We start from the raw sequence: 27143 nt of genomic DNA, 5'->3' as shown, positions 1-27143 counted from the left end.
TATACCCAGGGGTGGACCCAGCCTGTATAAGGTGTGGGGGTGCCCCTGGTACATTGTTTCATATGTACTGGTCCTGCCCTTCTTTGTCCACCTTTTGGAAATCTGTTTTCCATACCATGTCTGAAGTCCTGCAGCATCAAATTGAACCAGAGCCATTCTGTGCTATGTTTGGTGCGGTCCAGAATCTGAATCTGTCCAACTCCAGACTCAAAACGTTAAACTTTTCATTATTGTTGGCCAGGCGAGCTATACTGCTGAAGTGGAAAGACTCTTCTCCCCCCTTACACACGCAATGGCTAAAAGATGTAATGTCTTGTATGGATTTAGAAAAAATTAGATATACAGTTCGTGGGTCTAAAAATAAATTTTATAAACTGTGGTCCCCCTTTCTGGACTTCTTTGAAAGGCCCACAACTACTGTTACTGAGTAGTCCAAGGAACCCCCCCCCCTTGTTTTTTTTTTTTTTTTTTTTTTTTTTTTCCTTTTATGAGTCTGTTTGTTGTTTTTTGCTTTTGTTTGTTTTGGTTTTTTTTTCTGTTTGTTTTGGGCAGTTGGGCAGCAGGCTGCCAATTATTTGTTGTTTTAGGGGTTAGGGTGGGAACAAGATTGAAATTTTGGAATATTCTGAAGCATTTTGTGTTATTGTATACATTGTATTGGAACCTTTGTCTAATAAAAAGACCTTTGAAAGAAGTTTGTCACCTCCACAGCTGGTCCGTCTCCCCAAAAACACTTTTGTTGCGTTTCTGGTTTTTTTTGTTTTTTTTTTGAGGTTGGTTTTCTATTGAATTTTTTTTTTTTTTTTTTTTTTTACCCTTTTGCATGTTTTTTGTTTCTTCTGTTGTACTTTGTGTACTTTTGCAGTGTTTTTTGAGTTTCCGGTGTTTTGACCTCTCAGGGCCACTGATTTATTTGTTTTACTTTCACACCAGAAAGAAAAGTGAACAACACTGGCACGTTGCTGACAGTATAATCCAAACTTTATGCCCAAACGTAATTTAAACCAAAAAAAAAAAAAAGGGGGGGGTGGGTGCTGAAGAAAATTACCCTAACTTTTGTCACAACTGCAGAAAGTAGCTATAGAGACAAAAAAACATTTCTTGTTACCAGTAATGAACGTGTTTATTTCTGCTGTAAAGTTGTCCATTCCTACACGGGGGTCTGTGAGGACAGAGCCTGCCTCAAGTAACCATTTGAAGAACTGGTTTCCATGTTTTCAGCCTTAGGGTTTTTCTGCTTGTAATTGAGTCGTTATTAATGTGATAATCTCAGTGCAGCTTAAATGTGTATTCACTTATTTCCAAGGCTGTTGTTGTTATCTGAGCCTCTGTGGTATCTGAAATGGGCAACTGCAACTGGCTGATGAGCAGTTGATCAATGTTGGCAGACTGTTCTTTCAGTCCTACCCCAAAGTATTGTTAGGGGAAAAAAAAACACACCACCATGATTCATTAGGGATCAACAAGGTTGATGGTCCTGCTGCTGTACAATTAGGAGTCAGTGCTCTCCTTTCATTAAAGTCTCCTCCAGTCATTAATTCTTATCATGTCTTCTGTCAGAGGCACAGCAGATAATGAGAAACTCCTGGATTCTTTGTTTGCAGAAATGGCGAACAAAGTAGATCTTCAACACTTGTCTGCCAGTGCCAGAAGCAAGCTGGGGTTTTTTTTTTTCGTCCTGTGGTTAATGTCTTAGTTCCTTTTCTTTCACAGTCTTGAACGGGAGTCGTTTTTGTTGTTTTTAGTTCAGCGAACACTAAAATGGACGAGAGGCCACTTTAACATGTAAAACGTGACTCATATTCCACAACACCACCTCCCATAATATCAAACTCTGTAAGCTGATTTCTGTCTTGACTTTTTCCTCTTTCAACTGCTTGTAAAAGACACTTGCTGTTCCAGACAAGATGTTAATATCTCCAGATAACTGTATTTTGAAATACTGTTGACAATACGGAGCTGACTTTGGTCTCTCTGTCCCCTCTGGCCAGAGCACAGAGAGAAAAATATGATGCCCAATAAAATATTTGATATCTTTCTTTGACTGTGGGTTGTTGGGTTTTTTTCTTTCCACTTGTAAGAACTGTTGAACAAACTCACACAAAACGAGCACTGCTGTTCTTTATTCAAGCAAGCATTTACAAGAAAGTCAAGTGCAGTCACAGTAAGTAAAACACTGTTTGTTTGGGTTGGTTTTTTTTTTTGTTTTTTTTTAAAGGTGCTCGGCAGATATCACCAAATATAAATCTACAGATTTTATTGCGTGTGTCAAGTGATGCTGCTGCACTGTGTGTCTAAGCTCATAAAGAGTACAGCACAATACCAGTCTGGGTTCAGCCTGAACATTACAAAAACTACACTACAGTAAAGCAAATACACAGGTTACTTACAGAGCTTTCAAACACACATGCTTACGTTTGTAAGTCATCAGAACACAAGCAGGACACTGAACCCGTGGCTGGTCGTGTGTGACTTTGGTCCCATCAGATTCCCATCTGATCGACAACTTTAATAAAGTCTCAGTGACAGGTTGTGCTGTCTGTGCTTTATGAGGGATCTCCAAATCGACACAATACCTCACTTATAAAGGCATCACTATCAAACACTTCTACAATAAAGTGTTTAGTTCTCATAAAGTCTGAAAAACATATAAAAGCTTCTTTATGTAAGTAGTAAAGCATTACAAATCTCGCTAATCCCTTCATCATCTGTGACTTTAGTTTGGCATTATGAGGCTGGGATTCCCAAACATCTTAGCACTCACTACTTAAAACTAGCGGCTACAGATAGCACTGCCACTTTAAATGAGCACCAAAGATTCATTCTTACTCCATCACCTGGGGAACTTTATCTGTTTTGTTTAAAAAAAAAGAAAAGAAAGAAATCTGAGCCCAGCCTCAGTCGGTGTAAACTTGTTGCGTTAGTGTTGTATTGGTCTCGTGCCTACTTAGTGTGACTGAAACGTCTTGGCTAAGTCCTCCAGTACAGACATTAACTTTTGTTCCTCCAGAGGGGAGCTGTGGGTCCAGGCCAAAGGCAGGTGGGTGGACACCATCTTCCGGTCTGTTGCAAATACACACACACACACACTGATGTTAACATGATGGGTTGCACTTACAAAAACTTTTGTGTTGTCTAACCAATGGTTTGATTTTCATGTCAAAGAAAACTGATTTCAATTGTTTATCAGGGGGAATATGGAATTAAATCAGCCTTCATATAACCTGTCGTGGAAAATCAGCACATATCCAAACGCCAGTCTGGTCTTACCCTAAAAGTATCCTGCACCCCTTTGACTAGTGGTGTTAAACTGCTCATTGATTTGTTCATGCTTCTCCTTAAATGCACATCTTAATTTTCTCTCTGTGAGCCCACACATTACTCTCACTGAAAGAGATAAGTGTGGCCTCCAGACACTCTTAATGCCCCCATGCCTTGCTCTTCTTTGACTCAAGCTAAAATCCATCCATCCCTTTGTTTCTGCTTCACATTCAGCTTCTTTGTCCTTTCTCTGTAGCAGCCAAAATACAATGTTGACTTCATTGGGATTTTTTTCCACTCTCATTTGTTGTGCCTCTCTTTGTTTCTTCATCAATTTACACTATTACAGTCGCCTTGATCCTTTGGCCCTGGATAAACACAATTTATCACAGCAGACTGATGTTTGCACCTCTAATTCAAACAGGAAAGTCAGCATCAGACTGAAAAATGGCATTCCTTATGGGAGAGAGGAGTGTGTGTGTACGCATGTGTGTGTTGGGAGATGGTTGTGGTGGTTATGTCACAATCCCATCGACCTTCTAGTGTCTCCCAGTTCTGACCTGTGACATAAAAACAATCACAAAGGAAGTCACACTTGGATATACACCCATAATTCTGTAAAACAAATCAAAGTTTGCACTCTGTAATAGAGAAAATGCACAATTTACCCCTCACCTGTGAACTGATCAATACTCATCACACCCACGCACACAAACATGTGAGTCCAGGTGCAGAGTCTCCCACTGATAAAAGCCCAACAGGTCAGAGGGAGTCTATAGACCTGCTGGCTCCTTCTAATGGATGTGCAAGTTAACATGGGAAGTAACATGGCTATACATCTAAACATTTACACTTGTGACCACAGAGGAGAGATTGATTGCTCCTCCTCTGTCTGCACTCTGCGCTTCTTATCACAGAGACTCAATTAGAGGCTGACAAGCTGAATGTGAGATGTGACATTGGGATAAATCATTGGAATGGCATGGAAATATGTCCCATAGAATAGATGAATGCCATTGCAGTCAATCCATCAAATGATGCCCTCATGGATACATGAGGCCAAAAGATCATATTCTTGACTCTGGCATCTACACTGATGACTATTTCATTGAAGACAGCTACAACAAACAGCGCTGGACATTTAAGAGCGACCAACAATTTCAGTACGAGACTGGATATCAATCCCTGGAGACTCGATATTTAAAACGTAAATGTCTTGATGACCTCGAACAGATAATGAAGGTTGGAAGAGAACCTGAAAATGGCCAACATTTATTTGTCACCCTTATTAAACAGATGTTGGCCTTGGATGCAAACCAGCGGATAACACCCTCGGAGGTTCTCCGGCATCCCTTTTTCAACCCTGGCCTCTCTAACTGGTTCCCGTGTATTGACACTAAAAGAGAACACGGAAGCAATCTCCAGCATTGCTTCTTTGACCCCGGGCAAAAGTGACAAAAACACAAACTGGGGTTGAAAAAGGATATTAACAGCAAATTACACTACAAAAATTTATTAAACTGCTCCAATAATGATCACTTCAATTTTCAATTAGGAAATCAATCAATCAATAAATTGGATAATAATTTTTGTTTGTAATTCTTTATAAATACAGTGCTACTGTTTAGCCTCCTAGTAGACATACCTGTGTTATAAATGTGGAACTCTGACCTTGAAGTCAAGTTCACTGAGATTTTCAGTAGGTGAACCATGGTATTGATTTAAAAATTCTACGCAATCACAAACTTGGGTGTCCACAGCACTCTGCCATACACCAAACTCAAAAGGTTAAGAGGTGTTTTTTAGTTTTCGGCTTTTGATATGGTGGACCATAACATCCTATTATTAAGACTTGAGCACACTGTGGGTATTAGAGGCACTGCCCTTGACTGGTTTGATTCATACCTCGCTGACAGGTCCTTTTCGGTTAACTTGGGCACCTTCTCCTCTTCCTCTGCACCGGTCTGTTGCGGTGTACCTCAAGGATCAGTTTTAGGCCCTATTCTTTTCTCATTGTATTTGTTCCCTCTAGGCGCAATCTTTGAAAAATACAATATCGCCTTCCACTGTTACGCCGATGACATACAGATCTATTTTGAACTTACTGACGACCTTGCTGTGTCCCTGCACTACTTTTAAGAATGCATGCGGGAGGTCAAAGAATGGTTCCTGAGTAATAAGCATCAGTAGTAATAAGTAATAAGAAGTCTGAGATTGTAGTATTCAACAGTAAAATCCCTCGTGTCCAACTTTGTGCTGCCCTGGGTCCTTTTGCTAGCTCTTCCTGTGACTATGTAAGTAACTTGGGTGTACTGCTGGATAGCTCGCTCAAACTCGATAAGCAAGTGTCTGCTGTAGTGAGATTTAGCTTCCACCAACTGCGCCTTATCTCTATTAGTCAAAAAGGTCACGGATTGTAACCTTTTTGACTAATAGGTCACAATCCGTGACCTATTTGTCAAAAAGTCTAGTATCCAACTGATCAGACTATGGTCAAGCTTAAAATGATTATAAAGCCTATCGGCAAGTTAGGAGGGCTGAATTGTGTTGAATGCAAATGAAAAGTCAACAAATAATAAACTTGAATGAGTGTTAGGCTCCTCAAGATGCTTATACAAGAAATGCAGGAGTGTGACAACAGCATCCCCCATGTCTCTTCCTGCATTATAGGTGAACTGGAAAGGGTCAAGGTGATGTTCAGCTGACATTGAAAGGTCTTCATCACTAAAGAAGTCAGAGTCACAGGTCTAAAATCATTCAGTACCATAGGGGAACTGCCCTTAGCAGCTGGAACAATGACAGCATGTTTCCAAATCTTAGATACTGTCTGTAACTCTAAAGAAAGAGAAAAAATGTGATACAAAAAATCACACTCAACTGATCAGCACAAGTTTTCAGTACCTGTCCACAGATGTTGTCAGGTCCAGGACTCTTACTCTTAGTGTGTCTAAAGAGATTAGCTACACCCCTCTCATCAATAAAAAATGATGTGAGAATGGCAGTCCTTTCTCTTAGTGTACTCGTTTGCATAGAACGATCAAGATTCTCAAAACGAAGATTAAGTACTAACTATCTGCCAAATGGTTGTTGGAGGTAAACCCATCTAAGCAAATGTTACAGCTACCCCTTGTTTGTAGCCCTGTCATGGTTTCCATACCATACCAAGCTCTCTTAAGGTTATTACTACTGAGTTCTGCCTCAATCTTATTTTTGTACCTCATCTTAGGCTTCTTTATTACAACCTTCACCTCCTTCCTCAATATCCTCACAGGGGAAACGTCAACCTCATTAAAAGCAATTTTCCTTTTAAGAATCAGATCCTTGACTTCTTTGGAGAGCCACGGTTTGTTATTGTTATTTGTTAAAGTCTCTCTCTTAAATTCTCTAGATGGAATCACAGAGTCTTTACAAAAAGGAATATAGCTACACACCACATCAGTAAGTTCATCCAAGTCAGAAGAGCTCTTTTGAAACAAGGACCAGTCAGTGCAATCAAAACACCAGCAAAGGGCAAGAGAACTGTCTTTTGTCCAGACTTTTGACCGCTTCACACAGACCATCTCCCTCTTAATCACAGGTCTATAAGCAGGGAGGAGTTGAACAATGTCGTGATCTGAAGAACCTACTGTCGGTCCAGCCACAGACTTATATGTTCCCTTAATTGGTCCGTAACACAAATCCAGCGTTTTATTATGCTTTGTAGGACAGGTGACATATTGAAAGAATTTTTTCAGTGATTTCTTAAGATTACAATAGTTAGAATCACATAAAGAATCACATAAAAAATAAAGTTAGGAGGATCCAGAGTGCCTCAGGTTTAATTGTTTGTGAGACTGAACGAAGGGTAGAAAATCTCCATCTTGGAAAAAAACACATGAGAAACAAATCAAGGAAACAATCCGTTAACTCACAAGTTAAAAACAAGGTTAAAAACAAAGTTTAAAAAAAAAAAATGAATTTAAAAACAACAAAACTCCCCCCACAAAGTTAGAAAACACAATAAACGCCTGCTGTAGGTCACCACAAAAGCAGCGCCAACACGTACACCAACACCTCAAATATGTCTGAATTTCAAAGTATATGAGTTGGCAAAAGCTCAAGCAGGCAGTTGTTACCATACCATAACTTATTTATATAGCACTTTAAAAACAACACAGTGTCAGTTACCCACTGAGGCCATAGTCAGCAAATAAAAATTAGTTTTTAACCTGGATGTAAAGACCAGCACTGAAGTAGATTGCCTAATGTGAAGAGGACAAGCATTTCAAAGCTTCAGGGCCATATTCAGGGCCACATTATCCCTCTGTTCAGCACTTTGGCCGACACTTGATGTCTTTCAAATGTGCTATATAAATAAAGATGACTTGACTTGACAGTAGAGAATTCTCCTCTAAGTTTTAGCCATGATTTAGGGACTGAGAGCAACAGCTACTCAGCTGACCGGAGTTAATAAGGAGGGACATAGGGCTTCAGCAGATTGGACAAATATACAGGTGCGAGACCAGTATTTTAAAAAAGATAGCTGTAAAATAATTTTAAAATAGATCCTAAATTCAATTGGAAGCCAGTGTAAGGAGGCCAGAACTGGAGTAATATGCTCAAATTTTCCATTTACCATTTAAAAACCGTGCTGCAGCATTTTGCACCAGTTGCAGGCATGGCAAAGTGCCTTGGCCATGCCCGATTAAAAGGGAGTTGCAGTAATCCAATTAAATTAATTACAATTTTAAAAAATTAGAGCCATCTATGGCTTTCTTCCAGTTGTTACAGCAAGTTGCTGTCACTTTTTGTTTTATTATGATGAAATTATTATTATAAGTGACTGCATTTATGTATGTCTAGTTTGCAGAGTGCTGTCAGACAACAACCTTTCTCTTCAAGGCCGCTAGGGACATTTTGTGAGTGTGCGTATGAAAAAGTGCATCTGTGTGTGAGTTCTCCTTGGTGGTATCTGGCACCAAAGCAGTCCCCTCCAGCTGCAATGGACACAGGCCAAATCCACACATACGCACACCCCATGCAGCTCATTCATCTCACTACTGTTCAATACACAATTCAGCTGTGCTATTCTCTCTGTCTTACCAATTTACATTCCTAAATGGAAATCTTGATCATTTATTTTGGATTTTTGTGTTCATATTAAGGGGAAAAAAGAATTTTGCATTGTAAAACATACCCTGATAGAAACGTCCACTGGGGTTTTTGACAGCAGCCTCAGAGACAGACAGCCACACCACTGTGTCGGCGCCCTGCTCTGGGGTCCGCAGGCTGTCCTTCATGGATTGATGAAAGTCTGGCATAGCATTGGCCACTGCTGGGAAACGCACGCACACACACACACACACACACGCACACACACACACACACACACACAGGTAACAGAGAGCAAATCAACTTAAATACGCACACAGATGGAATACATCTAATGCTTTTGTAAATTGTGTAAGCATTCGGATGTTACTTTATGTGAGTGAGTGGTACCTGGAGTATCCACCCAGCCAGGATGCATGACGGAGAAGTGGATGTTAGTGTGAGTTTTTGCCAGCTGCTCTGTCATCACCACCTGCTGCCTCTGGAACACACATCATCAAGCAGGTCTGAGTGCATCTAGCACGGTCCGTGTACCTCAATGATCGACTGTGAACGCCCGTCTTTGTCATGCGATGAACCAAACCTTTAACACTGCAGGTGATACTTTTAAGTCAAATATCCAACTGCCAATCAGGGCTGAACCCAGACATTTGCTCACTGGGTAAGTTTTCAGTTTTGAATTCTGGAAGGCAAGTTTACCTCTTCATGATATATACCCTCTCACCGTGACAAGACTCATCTCCTTAGCAGTGATCAACTCATTTTACTTTACCTTCCAACTCAAAGACTTTAGATTCAGCAGCTCTTGATAACACTTCACAATGGTGTCTTGCTCTCCTGCCACAGGAAAAGCTCTCTCACTGCTGTGTCCACTGAGTGAGTGAACAGAGAGGCTTCAGATTGTGACAGAAAGTGGAGAAATATATAGATTTAACCAATACACATATAAACCTAGGAAGATGAGCAAACCGTGGAGGATCATTGCTTAAAAAAATTACACAATTAATCAAAAGTAGTGTTCAGCTAATTTTCTCTTCATCAGCTAATAATTTCAATTTAGGATGTCTCTCGTTTGGACATAGCAGTAAGCTAAAAGTGAAATAAATTTTTAAACCACTGATATAATGTGGATCCTAAATCTATTCATAAATCATCACTTAATCATCTGTCAGCTATACCAAAGATAAATATGTTCTTTCAATATCTGATTAAAGACTGTGCTTAAAATTGTCATATTCCGATACATAGATCAGCATACAATGACCAGAATTATACTCTTCTTGTTTTCACTCATTTTCAAACTTTTCAAACTTGCTCGGTTCCTGGAGAACTCAGACAGCCGAAGGACGTTAAACCTGACCAGTCTTGTCAATTGTGACGAGCAGATGCTTCTAGTTCAGGTCTTACTTTGTGCTGGGCGTAGACCATGGTGCCGTCGTAGCGGCCTCTCTCAGACTGCAGGTTTCCTGTCCTGAGCTTCTGCACCAGCATCCCACCTGATGACACTGTGATCTGAACACATGGGAATGAGGATTAATCTGTAGACCCCCCCCCCCCCCCCAACTATTCACACTTAAAAAAGTTTCCTAAAACCCAATGTTACACCTCTTAATGCTTTGTTTAGTGAGCAAAAAAGTACTGAAACCGGATCACAAATACAGAAACCTAAATAAACCACACTTATCCCAAATCCTCTATTATCACTACAACTGCATTTAATCCTGCATTAAGTGTTGCCGATCTAGTATTTTATTTGTCATTGTGTTATTGCAATGTTTACTTGTGCAAATCCTTGCTCACCTATTAAATAGCCCTCATGCAACAGCTCGGACTCATTACCTGATTATTACACTGTCCAGTTATGTTGGCCAGAGCCTCATATTTTACTGACTGTTTCTGAAAACAATATACAATACTGTGCAAAACTCTTGAGACATTCCTCATTTCTTTTTGTTTTGCTTACAGGGACCGAGACATTCTCTGTCATTTTGAAAAGTGGTCTTGAGCACAAGTTCTTCAGCATTGAGAAGTTTTTCTTTGGACATTGGCTACTTTTCCACTCTAGGCTTTGTAGATGAGCATTTTTAGAGGAGTGTTTTTGTTGTTGTTTGTTAAGCCACTAAACAGTGAAATATGAATCTTTCAAGCAAAAAAATGCAAATAACACAAGGGATGAACCAATGTTGTTGAACAGAATGATTTTAAATTGCATCTTTTGAGCAGCTTGTCAATTAAAAAAATAATGTTTGCATTTTTTAATCGAATCTACAAAAAAGTACAAGTGTCCAGCGTGTCCTTAAAGAACTGAGGAAGCTAGACAGGTAGAGGACAAAAGAAGTGACAGGCCTAAAAGATGTAAAGCAGTATATTAAGTCATGTCTTTAGGAAACAGGAGAAAATAATCTAGAAAAAGTCTGATACAGGACCTGAGGAAGCCTCATCAGAGGTGGTATCACAGACTGTCAAAAAGCCATTCTTAAAGAAGGGAAACTGAGGGAAAAGGCTGATGTTTCAGGGTGGGATTATATTGACAGACAGTAAAACAAAGAAGAGCTTTGAATGTCCTTTAAGAAACCTGGAGAACTATTGCTGAAAACTACTTAAAGAAATTAAAAGAGAGCTTGCCAAAGAGCATTCAGGCTGAGTCTGAGAACAAAGGCAGTCATATCAAATACTAACTTTCCAGCTTGTTAGAATTTTGCACAACTGAGGCCTTATATACTTTATTTGGATGTATTCTGGCACAAGGTTCAATAAATCACCTACCTATGTCCCATTTTCCAAGCAAAATATAAAGAAAGGGGTGGTGACTCAAGAGTTTTGCACAATATTGTAGGAGTGAATACTTTATGTGGACTGACAGTGAACATGGGTTGAATGATCTGACTCACCACTCTGGGGTCCACACTCTTCTCCAGCAGTGGAATGAGACTCTTGGTGAGAATATAAACCCCTGAAGAAGACCAAACATTGAAGTACAAATTAACTATCTTTCATTTTTCCCTTTCATCAGACTGGTCTTCATACCTCTTGTCTGATCTTTGACTCACCCAGGACATTAATAGCAAAGCTTTTCTCAAGCCCCTCTGCATTCAGATCCCTCTGGCTCATGATGGCACCCGCATTATTGATCTAAAACATATCAATATATGATCATTCAGTCGTCGCAGTTGCCAGGACCCCCCCACCCCCCCACCCCCAAAGACTAATATGTTGCTCACCAGTACATTGAGAGACTTGTACTTCCTCTTAAAGCCCTCAGCAAACTCCCAGACCTTCTTGGTCTCAGACAGGTCGAGGATATGAACATAGACCTCCTGTAATGACACCAGACGTTTAGCAGAATGAATATCAATGTCAACTCTGGTGTAAAACTGAAGGTTGTTTGTGCAAGTCTATCTTGTTGATGAAAAGTGAGTCACACTGTACTTTATTTCCAGTCTCCTTGACAATATCAGCCCTTGCCTCCTCAGCTTTGTCCTTATTCCTGCACACCATGTGGATCGTTCCACCTGTGGCAAAGATCATAACATAAATCACGGTACTAGCAATGGAAATAAGCAGTTGAATACAATAACAAGATAAAGAAGGACCTTAAAATCAACCTTTTCCTGAAAAATGGAATGAATACTACAATCTTTAAATATAAAGTGTGAGAATGTGAGAGTGAATGAATAGTGGAATTGTAAAGCACTTTGAGTGTCTAGAAAAGCGCTATATAAATGCAATCCATTATTATTATTATTATTATTATAAAAGTCTTTTAAGGAGCATCAATGTGCTTTGTGGCCACTATTTTGGAACTGTTTGCTTCCTTAAAACCTGCACTTGAGAGATTACTCGATTGTGAATGTACTTTGTTTTATTATTAGCCGGTCATATACAACCCCACTTCCAGAAATTTAAGACAAAAAAAAAATTTCCTCATTTTGAATTAATGACAGAAACAGTCCCCTAAAAAAGTTAGGAGAAACGGCTGGAACAGTAACAAGTACTAAAAACAGCTGGACTGTTTTTAGTACCTGTTACTTGGCAACAGGTTGTTACATTATTAGGTATGAAAAAAGAGCATCTTAGAGACGCAATTACTCTGAAGTAGAGTTCACCAATCTGGAAAAAACTGTCTGAAAATTGAGGAAAAATTTGAGAATTATTTTCCTCAACATAAAATTCTAAAGTTCACTATCTATTCATCTCCAGTACATGATATCATAAAAAGATTCAATGAACTGGAGAGCGAGATCTCTGTCAACAAAAGCAGTGTTGGTCAGGTTACTTGAATATAGTAATTTGTTACTAATTACTGATTACTTAGGGTGACCAACCGTCCCCTTTTCCCCGGACATGTCCGCTTTTCACGTTCTGTCCGGGGCTTCCGGGGGGATTTTTGAGATTCATAAAAATGTATTTTATTTTCCTGTATTCAGAGGACCCATATGTGTGATGTCATCCCCGAAACTGCTGCTTTGTGAGCGCTTGTTCTGCGCTCACAGACGGGACAGAGCGCGCACCAACGCCCCTAATGATGTTTAAAAGATCCCAAAGCGCAAGTGCATCTTTTCAGACCAACTGCAAAAGAAATTTCTCTCGTACCGACCATAGCTGGACTGGCCATCGGGCATTTGCGCGGTGGGCCGATGGTGATTTTTTGTTTTTACGGCTGATGGTTTTGTTGTTGTTTTGTAACGGTATAAACAATGAAAGGTGGTGGATTGGCCAGATGCTAGCCGGTGTGTAAAAATAACTCAGAGGCCAGCAGGTGGATGAGTGTCAGGTGAACTGAACTTTAAGTAAGAAGTTATGACCTGCAGTCTATCTCGGTCAGATATAAACCAAGTTTAGGTGGAGTTTATTTTCGTTATTCTGACTTTTTCATACTGCGTACTAGCTAGCATGACGGAGTTTCTATACAGCTGGGCGGGTGCTATGATGTTACTGATAGTGATATGATATCGGTTTGGATATGTGGTGAGAGGGAAACATGAAGATGAAACCAGGAGATGTCCTTACTGAATCATCAGAGCTGAAAAGGTGTAGAAACAGGGTTACCTTTAAGGTGGCATGAATGAGTTGAAGGGAAGTTATGAACTGTTTCTGAGAGACTAATAACACCAGGATCCTTTTCTATGTAGCTGACAGCTGGAAACTGTGCAGTGGCGGATCTAGCAAAGTTTTGCCAGGGGGGCAGGTAGGGAAAGGGGGGCTCAAAGAAATACTTTTCTTTCTTATTCTCAATTTTTTCCCATGTGTTCATTTAAAATGTCTAGCTTTTAAAAAATAATTATCTGAATCTTACAACCAAAGTTTTTATCTGATGTAAAATGTATAGAAATCATACATATACCAACAAGACAGTGCACATCACTGTCACAACAGTGTTTGTTTTCATTCAAAGGCTGTTGTTTAAAGTGTCCTCTTTTTTGGAAATCAAAATATGGTCACCCTATGATTACTTCTCCAAGAAAGTAATCCTGTTACTTTACTGATTACTTATTTTCAAAAGTAATTAGTTACTTTATTATACACAACCTGAATACGTAATAAAGCAATAGACCTTTCAGCCTAATTCTGTTTTTTCTGCAGAATCCATCATATAAAATTGAATCAAATTAAAAAGTCTCTTTTTAAAACATATTTTATTAGTTTTAATCGTTTAACTTTATGCACATTGCATCAAGCAAAAATTAAATTATATGCAACTGTCTTTGACTTGAAGAAATTCTTTAACCCTTAAACCTATTTTCTGTATATTCCAGCATATAAAATAATTTTTTTGTGTGTGTTTACACTCACTCTTTCAAATAGATGCAAGTAAAACAGCAAAAAATAAATATAATCAATCAAGATTCAGCAGCACCAAGTCCTGTCACCCTTAAGTCTTTTTTCACCTGTTTAGGAGGAGTGGGGCGGGTGGAGGTTTGCCCGGTGCTGCAGCGGTCATGTCAGTGGTAGGATCCGGGGGTTTCTTTGTGAATTTCACATTCCCTTTGCACTGTGCTAGGTGCTTTCTCAGATTAGTTTAATTTCTCGCTGTAGAAAGAAGTTTTCTTCCCACGCAGAGTTTAAACCAGACGCTAATGTTTTTGTCACTTTTTACAGAATCAAATTCAAAGTAATGTCAGTACTTTCAAGCTTTAAACGCTGCATGGTTGTACTCTCTCCCACACTCCATATTATCCATTGTTGGTCTACACACGTCTGTTGCTGCCATGGACTTGCACGCTTGTACGTCATTGTCACGAGACACTCTCCCAAACAATATCACGGTTTAGTAACGCAGCGTGCTTACGGGAAAGTAACAGTAATCTAATTACTTTTTTGGAACAGTAATCCCTTACTTTACTTGTTACTTGAAAAAAGTAATTGGATTCTCTGCACAAAAGACAAGACATAAAATTATTATTGGATGTTAATCCTCAGGCCCCAAAGGACTGCATTAAAAACAGACTTCATTCTTTCGTGGATATCAGTGGATCAGGATCAGATGTCCACAGCTCACTGGAGGTTAAAGTTCTTATCCAGACAATGTCTTTTTCAGTGAAGGCCTTGCATATTTCAGCTTCACTATGTTAAACTGCATACTGTTACAACAGCATGGCTTTATAGTAGTAGAGTGAGGGTGCTGAGCTTTCAGACCTTTCCCCAGCTGAAACATTTGGAGCATCATGAAAAGAAAACACAATCACTACACTGTGACAATCGACTTTTATGTGGCGTGTGGCTGCCATCAAATTCAAAATCGTATTTATCTTAAAATTATGCATCAGTTTAAACAACTGATGTTTAAATGTTTAACATCTGTATTTATGAGATTTGCAAACCATCACATTTTATTTTTATTTACATTTTAACTTTTGTGTGTTGTAAAACTACAAAAACAATACTTGAGTTTTTGAGTGTTTTTTAGTGTTGGAATTGGAATTTTTAAAAAATGTGGAGTTGGGCCTTTTATGAATTCACAGATCCATATGGACATACATGTTGCTTCTTTCTCTCAGCGATTTTACTATGTGTTGCTTTCCTGTGTGCCATGTTTGGGCTGATTTGTAGACAAACAGGGTCGTATGTGTGGTACCTCTCTTGGCGATGGCCATGGCAGTGGCTTTTCCGATGCCACTGTTGGCTCCTGTTATCATAAAGGAACGTCCAGCCACAGACACCTCCAGGTCCTTCTCCACAAACCGCTTAGACGCTGATAAGAAGGCATTCCTGTAAAACATCAACACCTACAGCATTTCATATATATACCAGCTGCCTGCTTATTTGCTGCTGCCATCAGATTTAGCTCTGCTTCTGTGTTCGAGGGGTGTGTGTTTGAGATCATCCTGCTGACTGTAAATGTCCTCACAGCTTTACTGTACAGATACAATGAAGGAAAGTGTGTGCCTGGCATCGTCTCTGTCAAGGAGAGGTTTGGGATGAGAGTGATGGCGGTGACAACAACAGTCATTTATGAGTATGCGTGTGTCTAAGCGTGTGTGCCACCAAGGACCTCAATTCCCCCCATTGTCTTAGATGGCATTGTTAAGGGCGGTCAAAGTGGGGCATAAAGGGGACAGGCAGAGAGAGAATTACTGAGGTTAAATGCCTGCTCTGTTCGCTGGTGTCATGCAGAGAGCTATTAGTGCAGGGTCAGAGCGGGTTGTCGGGCAGCTCTCAAGGAGAATAAGATAACACAGAACAAAGGAGAGAAGGGAAACAATCACGAAAGCACCTCTTCAAAACACTTGGCTTGCTGTGTACTGATGAGGAAAGGCATCTCGGGGTTGCAATAGATCACATAAGACTGATAAAGCTCTTAGAGCCCTGTTATCGTTCAAAAACTGAGTTATGGTCCTACAAACCTCTTGCTTAGTCAGTATAAAGTGTACACTGATTCACAAATCTGTGATGTTCAGGGGTCTGTTGCTAAAACCTTCCATCTGTGATCATAAACCACGACTAAAGTTTGCAGCCTCATTTTCACACTTTCAAATGTCAAACATCAAAATTGATCATTAAGATAATACTGTAACATAGTAATACATAGTGTGCTGTAACACTTACAGTTAATTCACAGAAATTTACATTCACTTTAACATTAGGAAGCATTTAGCAGCAGCCACCCCCTAATCTATTCATACTTTACACTGCTTTCAGTGGGCGTTTCTTACTGTCACTATGGTTTTGAGTTATTATAGTTTTGTATTTTCTTATTAGTTTTTATTTTTATTTCTTTTTTAATTCAGTTTAGTTTCAGTTAGCTTCCAGAGTGTTTTTTTTTTCCAGTTTACTTTGTATTGTTAGAAAATGCTTGGTTTTGATTATTTTTTTTATTAGTTTTAGTCTTTATGAATTTATTTTATTTATACCAAATGTCAGAGGTAAGGGTTAGTCAAATCAATTTAGATATTACAATATAAACAGAACTTTTTGAAAACAGTCGACACAAAAGCACCAAAGCCTCAATAAAAACGTCCATCAAACCCTCATCAGGCAGTTTGTGATACCAAATTTTACTATATTAAACTTTAGATAGTTTGAATGCTTTCAAATGTCTGGTTTTCATTTTTATTTTAGTTAACTAAAATGGTTTTATTCACATTTAAGTTGATTATAATAAGCTTGCTATAAATAGTTTACCATCAACTTTCAGTCATTCAGTTATAAGAAAAGTCTTTAGTTGAGTGCTGATCCTCCACACAAACACACACACTACTGAGGATGCACAGCAGGACAGTCACAGACTCTCTCCGGCTCCCACAGCGCACACACAACAGGACAAATGTCTTACCTGGTGAACTCAGTCACTCCCTTCAGGAACCAGGCGGAGTTGCGGTACAGAGACATGTTGCTGCTCTGGAAGCCTCTCGCTGTGCGCCGCTCACTTCTCCAGCTTTTACCGTGGACCAAAACCACGTGTAGCTCGTGAATAAACATTAGCGGCCGCCCAGCGGCAGCACTAAGACATTACACCAGCGGACAGTAACGCTTTACTATACTAAAACAGTAAGACAGTAAGAGGCCTCGAGTGAAATACTCAACATAAAATATTAAAATTTAAATTCAATGTTATTTACACAAAACCACAATAATAATTATTTCAAGGCACTTTATATTGTAGGTCGGAGTGAACCCTCTAACAGTCGGAGGACCCCCTGTGCGCAAGCACTTGGCAACAGTGGTAAGAAGAACAAAAAAAAAAAAAAAAAAAACTAACTACAAGATTTATCAAAAATTACAATTTTAAGCCTAATCTTAAAAGTAGAGAGGATGTCTGTGTCACAAATCCAAATTGGGAGCTGGTACCACAACAGAGAGCTCTGAAAGCTGAAGGCTCTGCTTCCCATTTTGCTTTTAAATGGGAAGCATTTAAAAGATTAATAGATCACTTCCAGAGTGAAGTGATCACTTCCAGAGTGAAGTGATCACTCACTTCCAGAGTGAAGTGATCACTCACTTCCAGATTGAAGTGATCTATTGGGGTAATACAAGACCGTGAGGTCTTTAACACGATGATGCTTAAAGAAATTGTAAATATACACGAAAATATAAAATAGAAATATACAATAATAAAAAAAAAACCCACAAAGACATAGGTTACCAAGCAATCATCATGAATTCCGCTAACTGATAGCTAGCCAAAAAAAGCTAGTTCTTTCAATTTACAGTTAGGTTTAAGCTAGCCGTGTCTAAAGGGGAAAAACGTCTGATAAGTTAATAATATTGAGGAGAAAGAAAAAAAAGTTACATTATTTGATACTAAGGGGAAAAAAACATACACAACAATTATGAGACAAAAGTCTGACAAAAAAAACAACAACTGACAGCCTGCTGCAGAAACAAAGAACTATGGCATTTAGCTATAAGTTAAAATGCTGATTTAAAAGGAAAATAAATTGAAACAGAAGCCATAGTTTTAGCTTTTCTCTTATATTTTTGATTGGGTGACCCCAAACTTTGCTTGACACTGTTGCAGTATGTAACAGAGGCTGCAGCTTACATTTCCCACCAGGCTGAAGTGTACTGTATACCCCACCTGCAGCCCTCTGCCTGCTCACCTGTCTGAGTGCGCCGACTCTGCAGCCAATCAGCAGCTGCAGAGTAGCAGGGCGCGGCTCTTGGTGGAAGAAGGTGGGAGCGGCAAGGATTTCTGGGTAGATAAACAATGTCGCTACACTTGAGAGTGCACACGATCCTGCAGTAAGGGAGAGAACTGGGATTCAGCGATTACAGGGCTTAATTACAGGGCTACAGGGTTTCATTTGGGCGGCTTACAAAATGGTAAGTAACCTGTGCCCATAACTGGATGTACTAGGGTGGCTCTATCCGCTTATAGGCAATGAAATGTCAAATTATTGGCTCAGTGTATCCAAATTATTGTTTGTGTGTGTTGTTTGCTTGTTTTTTTTTTTAACCTGAGATCAGCAGATTGTAGGTTATTTGGATTTGTATATTATAGCTGTATAATCAGTTAATAATAAGAACTTCCTCGTTCAGAGGTCATGAAATCGGTAGGCATGGCCCAAACGTTTTTAAGAAGTGGAAATTAGAGGAGAAAAAATTGTGTGAGCCCTCTCCTCCTCATGTTAGGATAACTAGACTTTGGGTAAAGCCCAGATCCAGTCAGACAAGTAAATGAATGCAAATCTGTGGTGCTTTAGTTTCTTTGGTATTTACACAGCATAGAAAATAATTGCATCAGGGTTAAAAAGTGTCTGATTCAGCAAGTATTGTTCCACACATGGCTATTTTTACTCCACATGTTCTCATAGTCACCTTGTTGCAGGTAGAAGCAATGCTTTGTGCAGCTTCACCCCAGGGCGAAGAGCTTTCATTAATTGCTGTTGCACAACACAACCACTATATTTACTGTGTTATTGCACTCAAAGGTGATTTAGAGGTGTTATGTCTCCCTAGTGATCTTTACACATGTCTAGTTGGGAAATGTAATTGCGGTTTGGCACAGCCACATGCAAAGGCAGGTATTACCGTTCACTGCTTCACTCTATGTTTGTGTTTCTCTGAAAAGCTACACATTAACCACTTTTTAGCTACAAGCAATGTGTTTGCAGGGCTAAAAATGACTAAACCGAAGTCAATGTTTTCTGCTCTTCCATCCGCTTTACCTTCAGATGCGCTTTCTGTTGCTGTTCAGTCGACAGGGGAAGCTGCGACTGCAGAAATGGTTCACGCCATTAACAGACCGGGAGAAAAAGAAGGTGATCCGGGACATGATGATGCTAGTGTTGGCTCGTCAGCCACGTTCCTGCAACTTTCTCCAATGGAGGGACCTCAAGATAGTTTACAAGAGGTGGCGGCACAACACACGGCTCTTTATTGCTTAATGGTTAACGTGCATGTTGCCTTTGCTCATACTTCAAAATTGCACACAGAGCGAACACACTTGTTATCAGCAGATGACCTACATTACAGGTGGAGATCACAGTCCAATAAGGAAAGATTTTTCTATATGAAGCCTTTAATGCCACATTTGTATTGAGACTGGGCTTTATGGTAAATGTTGAGAAATTCACAATAGATCCAGTAGTTATGGAAAAGAACGGACAAGAGCTGTTAAAACATCTACACATGCTGTATTTATTTGGAGGTTCTTCACCTTTCTTTTGTTTGAGATGATTTCTGTCCTGGAAAGATGCAACCAGTCACACTGATGTTGAAAGCACACCCTCTTTCACTTTGAAGATTTTACATATCAAGGCATAATTTTGTATTTACCTAGTCTTAAATTACAACCTGAGGTAACTAATGACACATGACACATTACACGTCATTATTTACTTAACAAACACTATGCAGATTCTCTCTCTCTCTGTCGCCTGTAGCAGCAATAATTTGAAATAATGGCTTTCTGTGTGGCTTTATTAGTGTCACACATTGTTGAGGAGGATTTTGGCCCAATAACCTGCTCAACCCCTGAGCTACAACCACCCACTGCTTATCTGAATCATATAAGCTCATCTAAACTACCATAGGGTAAGAGGCAGGATACACCTTGAACAGGTCTCTAGTGTGCACCACCCCCAAACCCCACCCCTGTGCATTACAGCCATATATCGCCACTCCAGTCTCGTCTGTCAAAAGGACATTGTTCAACAAGTGTTGTGGTTTGTCCAGGCAGAACTTTGCAAACCTAAGTTGTGCTGCCATGATCTTTTTAGAGAGAAGAGGCTTTCTCCTAAAAAACCTTCCAAATAAAACATACTTATTCTTTCTAGTATCTTTATAATTGCATTGACCTGAACTTTGATATTTAAAGTTAAATGCCTGTAGAGTCTGAGATGTAACTCTTGGGTTTTTTGCAGTTTCTGGCCTATCAAGACTGATGAATGGTTGCAACTTTTGTGGTCTTTGTGTCACACTTTGATAATTTATTCCTTATGGAGAGTATACTTTCTTTACTTAGAAAGAATGCTGTGATCATCGGCTGCAGTTCTGTTGCTATGCTTACCTATGCACTTTTTTCTTCTTGAGTGTGCCAGGTTGCTCATTTCAACACTTAAAGTGCTTCTGCTGTCTCTCTGATGGACTTGTTTGTTTTTGCTGTCCAATGATGACATGTTTCACTTGCATCTTGAGAGATTATTTGATTGCATGTCATGGCTTCGCAGCCAAAGTTTCCAAATGCAAATTTATCTTGGAACCAACTCTTTTACCTTATTCACTGGTGAAGAAACAACAAGGAAATAAACTAACACGTGTCCATGAAGCATCTTACTGGTCAGTTGTCCAGTTAACTTTAGTTAGAAAAGAAGTTGCTTCATACACTGCACAGGACCCACAAACTCCCAGGCCTCTGGTAGAGGAACCAAGCTTAAATATATATATACATATAGATATTGTTGGGTCTGTGTTTCCACAAGCCCCACTAGTTTAGAGACTTATTCATCATGAAGAAAATAAGACATAACAGAACAACCAACCCGCTAGCGAGGGAAGTCTTGGGTCAGAACCAGCTCTTGGAGCTCACACTCCTAACCTGTCTCCAGCCCAAAATCCTTCAAAGAGCAGCTTCCCTCGCAGCTATTTATTGACAAACTGTTACAATACACATCACAGCACAAGCACCTCCCTCTGTAAAACCCCCCAATGGTTCTAAGACAAGGCACTATGTGTGTGTATGTGTGTGCACCTGTATGCATGTGCAAGAACGTGTGTGTGTGTGTGTGTGTGTGTGCATGCATGTGAGAATGTGTGTGTATGTGGGTGTGTGTGACCGCCTGCTCACCAAAAGGGTCATAAAAGCAGGAAGCTGCAGGTTTTAGATGTGTCCTCGAACCAACACAGCTGATTTAAATGGCTAAATTAGCTCCTCAACATGTCCTGAAGTTCTCCAGAGGCCTGGTAACGAACTAATCATGTGATTCAGGTGTGTTGACCCAAGGTGAGATCTAAAACCTGCAGGGACACCGGCCCTCGAGGCCTGGAATTGCCCACCCCTGGTATAGATTGAACTAAGACCTTACAAATTTAAGAAGCACAATGACACATTCAACAATTACACTTAACATATATATATATATATTTTTATATTTCACCATATTGCACTGCATTCTTGTTTTATGACAACATTGTAAAAATTATCACAATAAGCTTTTCTCTTCCTCCACTGCAGGTATGCCAGCCTGTACTTCTGTGCTGGTCTGGAGGACAAGGATAATGAGCTGCTTGCCCTCGAGGTGCTGCACCGATATGTTGAGTTGCTGGATAAATACTTTGGAAACGTAAGTAGAGTTGGATGCCATGGCCTACAACAATCCAGAGGTTGTTAAGGGGCTCTTTTTAAACATCATCCATCTTTCTCAGTTGTCCCTGCACCTCTGCTAAGATGTTTTCAATTATTTTGGCTAATAACAGCTCTGCACAGGTTGACCTAAGTCACCAGTGTTATACTGGGAGTTATGCAAGCCTCTCAAAATTCTTCTCAAATATTGAAAAGATACAGCCACTCAAGTATGTGATTGTTGGACACCCTGGCTGCTGGCATTTTTTCTCACTCAGGCTAAATTGGTTCAGCTTTTTTATACATTGGGTGATGTCAGGTGGCAGGCCCTGGCTCACAGCCTGTGTTCAACTTCTGCACATAGATACAGATATGTTGAATGGACGTTGAGTGCACTTTATGTAGCTCTATCAACTTCAGTTCAGACAGCTTGATTAGGTTAAAGGAGCTTAGTCTAAAAATCAAGTACAGAGTCACTGTGGGTGCCTTTTTAGGTGAAACAGTGCAATGTGGGGTTTTTTTTTCATGGTGAGGACAGTAAAAACTCCTTTGCTCAAGCTTGTCAGACTCCCTCTGGTGTCTGTAATCTGTCGCTGCTTCAAAACACTTTGAAGCACTCCTGATTTGACTAGACTTAGAAATCAGCTGAACCTTCTTATTTACAAAAACCAGCCAATGAGAACGAGTGGTTTGTATTCTCAATGCAAAACACTGGGATCTTAATTTGTTTGGGAAACAAACTGGCTTGACAACAATATATAAAAGTCTGCATATATGTATTTATTTTTCCTTGTAATTCTTTCTTTCTTTCATATACTTGCAATTTCTTTCTAAAATTTAATGAAATTTAATTGGTGGTTTCATCCACTTAATAACACTTAAATAACTAAATAAGTATCATTTAAAAAATAAACTGATAGTTAATTAAACTTGAGTTTGTAGTTTGAGAGACATAGATGTTTACTGATCGGTAAAGAGTTGGTTTGTAAAACATGTATCAACGTTATCCAAATGGTTACAGTCACAACTGATGTTCATAACAGATTTTTTCAGGAGTGCATACAGATGAGAGAAAAATTATCACCCACCTATGAAATTTTAAGTTTTTATCAAATTGTTTTTGTAATATTTAAAAATGTACATTCCATATTCCATAATAGTTTTTTTACACACCCTAATGATTTAAGCTGATTGCAAATGATTCATTACCATTATTATCGTTTGATTGTTTATGGTAAAACAACTATTCAGTGAAGTGTTACGAGATGTATTCATTTCTCTGATCTGATGCATGCTGTGTCGTTCTTTTTCAGGTGTGTGAGCTGGACATCATTTTCAACTTCGAGAAGGCTTACTTCATCCTGGATGAGTTCCTCATGGGAGGAGAGATCTTAGAAACCTCCAAACTGGCCGTGGGTGTGTCTTTGGAGGAGGCCGACACACTCCAAGAGGTATATTAAGCTTTTGTCAAACATTTAGCTAGTCCAAGCTTTGCCCTGACTCTTTGAAAATTCATTCTTGTGGCTCTTATGTCACCACAGACGATGGAAGAATACATGAGCAAACCTGCCTACTGAGCCAAGAGAGGACGGCGGATGGTTCACATTTGAAAGCATGAAGCGAGATGTTTATCGCTTGGCAGTAAAGACTCTTTCAGAGTAGTGCTGTGGCCATACAACAACCACAAACCTGGTGATATTTTGACTCAGGTGTGAAGAATAGTAATGATGTTTGCATCTGTAAGTGCCTTTGAAGGCTCATATTTATTAATCTCAGGGTTTCGTGACAGGAGAAGTGACTGAAATGAGCCAATATCACCTTTTTCACTTAGTATTAGTTGTTTTGTGACTTTATTATATGTTAAGACCGATGCTTTGTGTGGTGGTGAGCAAATGGAGAAACACTAGACAGTAAGGAAAAAAATAAAGTCAATGCTTTATTTACCTCAGCTATGTCACATATGACCACATTTAAGAAAGAATTACCAAAAAAAACACAAGTGAATCTAAAGGATCCAACACTGGCTTTGATTGTGTGTGCGTCGAAATGTAAGGCTGGTGAGACACGTGTACTCATTAAGTGTTGTTTGAGCAACCAAGTCATCTGGAAAAAAACAAAAAGAAAAACATCAAGAGAATGTCTGAACACTTACATTTCTGCTAATAAACAGGAACGTTTGTAAACCTACAGAATAACTAAAGTTGACTGCATGTTTTATTCTTCAAAATACTTTATTTTTCTTCCTTCCACCAAAACAATAGAGAATTATGTATATATATCTACAGCCTGATTTATATTCCCGGGGCAGTTTTGGCATCGCTTTCCTCAGTTTCTGGGTTCAGATAGCTCAGCAGTTTCATCATTGCCTCATTCTCTAAGCCTTGCATTTGAGCGTTACTGCCCCTCTCGTCACCCTCAGACAGTTTCTTTTCCTTTGGGCTATTATCTGAATCCATTTGATCAAAATATTCCTCCATGGCCTTTTCAAAAGAGCCCGTTGCGCTCTGGCCAGCTTCCTCCCGCTTTTGAGTCGCCTTGTTGTTCCTGTACGCAGGTTTGGGATACTGTGCCAGCATCTGAGCAGCTAGATATGCTGCCAGTTCATCCTCATCCACGGTGTCATCGTAGTCATCTTTGAAAGTGCTGGGAAGGCGCCTTTGCGTGGGAGTGGATTCCCCAAACACTCCCGCAGGCTGACTGTGAAGTCGTGACAGTGAGCCTCTGTGGTGCTTCTGCTTCCTGATGGGATTCTCCGCCGCTCCCAGCCCCAGGATTTTAAGGATCTCTTCCGTTCTTAGCTCCTCTGCGGTCTTTTGCGGATAAGGCAGGCGTCTGTTGTAGAATTTTTCCTGAGGAATGGTGTTTATCTTCTTTGAGGATATCTTAGAGAGTGTAGTTTCTCCTCTGGCTAAACCATTGTTCTTTTGCGACTTGTCCTGATTTGTCAAGTCTCCTGTTTTCAGCATGTCCAACAGGTCTTCGGGTGGGATCTGGTATTTTTGGGAGATCTGAATGAGTTTGTAGATGACCCGTGGATCTATGTTATCTCTGTACTGCCTCTGAGCCACCATCCTCACCGCCCTCTCTCTTTCCTCTTCCTCCTCTAGCTCTCTTTTTTGCTCTTCCTCTTCCGTTTTCTCCAGCACCTTCAGGAGGTAGTAGTCCACCAGATTTCCTGCATCATCCAGATCTTTTGACCTTTTAACGGGGTACCCTTCACCATCCTCCTCCTCCTCTTCTTCATCCGCATCAGCCCCTTCGTCATTGTTGTCGATGTAATCGAGCCCTCTGTAAGCCTCATATTTGTTCTGCCTCTCCTCCTGCTCGTCTTCCTCTTCCCGTCCTTCTAGTGGATCCCAGTCTGTCAGATCCCCTCCTATATCGTCATACACTGCATTCCTCGCATTAAACAGATCTTCATCTACATCGTCCTTCTCCATGTTGTCCTCCTCATCTAAGCGCTTATGTGTGGTCTTTGGGCTGGTCAGCTTGTCAAGTTCATCAAAAACAGACTGCAGCGTGGCTAGGTTCTGAGGTGTGTACTTCTCCTCCACATTCTCATTGGTACGTTTGTATGGGCTGTCATGCTCCAGCCCCTCCTCGTCCTCTTCCTCATCCCCCTCACCTTCCTCCTCATCCTCAAACATTAAGGGCAGCTTCTTGTGAGGCGTGATGCTCTGTTGTTTCTGCTGCACGTACACCCGGTGCTTCATGTCTGTCCTCTCTGCGCTGGGGCGAAGCAGAGCAGGCTTGGAGGCCTCCGTCTGCTGGAGCGTGCTGAGCACAGCCTGCAGCAGCTCTTCACTCTTATCCTCCCTTCCTTCCTCGTCCTCCTCTTCCTCATCTTTGCTCTGTGTAGGGTTGGAAGCAAGCCTCACCATGGCACGCAGCTTCTCAGCATCATCCATGTGGCCAGCATCGGCAGCTGGAGTGAGAGGAGGGTTCACATTGGTTCTTTGACGGAGGCTCTCAATGTACTCCAAGGCTTTCAGCATATCTGCGTTAGGAACCTGGTGGACATTCCTACTCTCTGATTCACTTCCACGAAGTCTATGCGCCCTCATCGAAGCCCCATGAACGCTGGAGGAACTGAGAAAGAGATGGATCAAGAGGAGGTTGGCAAAACAGACAAGGAAAGGTTTGCCTGTGGCAGAGGTCTCAGGGAGTGACGGCATGGTGACGCCTGTAGATGAAAGACAAAAGAAGCACATGTCAGCTCTGACCTTTACACGGTTTTACCTAACAGGTTCTCAGTGGTTACCGCTCTGGCATTTCTAAAATGGCTTCTGCTGTCATTGTCAATTTAAATGTCTGCTTTGATGATAACAGCGCAAACCACGGTGACATCTTTGGCGACACAGAGTCCATTTGTTTGTCTGTGACAGGGATGACTGGTGCTCTGATGGAAACCAGGTCAAACACATTGGAATAAATGTGAAATGTCAGGGAAGAAACTATTAAATTACTGTTAGCCTTTTACATCCGCTCTGCTCTGCTGTAGTTAGAATCAGGGAGGGCGTGGGAGCGGTGGTGGGGCTCCCACTAAATATGATTGCCCTCCTAAATGTCATCTACCCCCACCCTTAGTAGGCTACATTTACAGAAGTACTTACAGATTTAAAGATTTCGGCCTCACTCGTATTTCAGACTGTATTCTACTGAATTTGGGAAACAAATACTGCACTTCATACTCCATACCATTTTTTAAATTAACAGAAAATCCTGAAGACAGACAGAAGATTGAATTGTTTATTTAATTTTATTAACCTGACACATTTCAAGTGTATGTTAATATATTTTTTACAAAGTAAAAATACGTAGTAGCCGTGACTCTGAGTGTAAATCGCTGTGCAGGTCAGACACTGTTTGTTTTCCCTCGCTGATATTTGGAGATGACACCGGAATGTGTTCGCCAGCAGCGGGAACAGCAGCGCCTTCCAGCTCCCGTCTAAAATCTCATTAGACATCGAATTGCTGCTCTCCGTGAGTCACGGCCCTTGTTGTCAAGGTAACCCGGTAGGGCTGATGTTCCCATGGAATCTCTCCTTTAGCCCGAAAACCTCTGAAC

At 40.3% G+C, this 27143-nt stretch overlaps 3 protein-coding genes across 5 annotated transcripts; 1 reads left to right on the top strand and 2 right to left on the bottom strand.

Annotated features, from left to right (window-relative positions):
- Positions 1-2103: 2103 nt before the first annotated feature.
- Positions 2104-17294, bottom strand: dhrs12la (dehydrogenase/reductase 12-like a). 2 transcript variants are annotated; one of them, XM_085131652.1, is made up of 10 exons: positions 17126-17294; positions 15428-15561; positions 11782-11864; positions 11574-11669; positions 11403-11484; positions 11244-11305; positions 9760-9864; positions 8743-8833; positions 8438-8572; positions 2104-3063 (listed from the first exon to the last, which is right to left on the bottom strand). In XM_085131652.1, exons 1-10 carry the CDS (start codon positions 17269-17271, stop codon positions 2948-2950), a joined length of 1050 nt encoding a protein of 349 aa, XP_084987778.1. In that variant the 5' UTR covers positions 17272-17294; the 3' UTR covers positions 2104-2947. The 2 variants fall into 2 exon arrangements, with proteins under 2 accessions (XP_084987778.1, XP_084987777.1); XM_085131651.1 differs by having other exon boundaries at positions 8438-8575; positions 17126-17289.
- A 159-nt stretch (positions 17295-17453) lies between these two features.
- Positions 17454-24275, top strand: ap1s3a (adaptor related protein complex 1 subunit sigma 3a). 2 transcript variants are annotated; one of them, XM_085131655.1, is made up of 5 exons: positions 17454-17515; positions 19467-19645; positions 21968-22076; positions 23389-23526; positions 23617-24275. In XM_085131655.1, the coding sequence occupies exons 2-5, from the start codon at positions 19467-19469 to the stop codon at positions 23650-23652; spliced, it is 462 nt and encodes a 153-aa protein (XP_084987781.1). In that variant the 5' UTR covers positions 17454-17515; the 3' UTR covers positions 23653-24275. The 2 variants fall into 2 exon arrangements, with proteins under 2 accessions (XP_084987781.1, XP_084987779.1); XM_085131653.1 differs by lacking the exon at positions 17454-17515 and adding an exon at positions 18463-18615.
- On the bottom strand, positions 23999-26250 carry scg2a (secretogranin II a). The gene has a single exon (XM_085131639.1). The coding sequence runs from the start codon at positions 26248-26250 to the stop codon at positions 24367-24369; it is 1884 nt and encodes a 627-aa protein (XP_084987765.1). The 3' UTR covers positions 23999-24366.
- Between the last annotated feature and the right edge of the window lie 893 nt (positions 26251-27143).

This window comes from Neolamprologus multifasciatus, chromosome 14 (genome assembly GCF_963576455.1).
Source record: "Neolamprologus multifasciatus chromosome 14, fNeoMul1.2, whole genome shotgun sequence".
Classification (NCBI taxonomy): domain Eukaryota; kingdom Metazoa; phylum Chordata; class Actinopteri; order Cichliformes; family Cichlidae; genus Neolamprologus; species Neolamprologus multifasciatus.
Note: the sequence above shows the minus strand (reverse complement) of the source record. Positions and strands in the feature narration are given on the sequence as shown.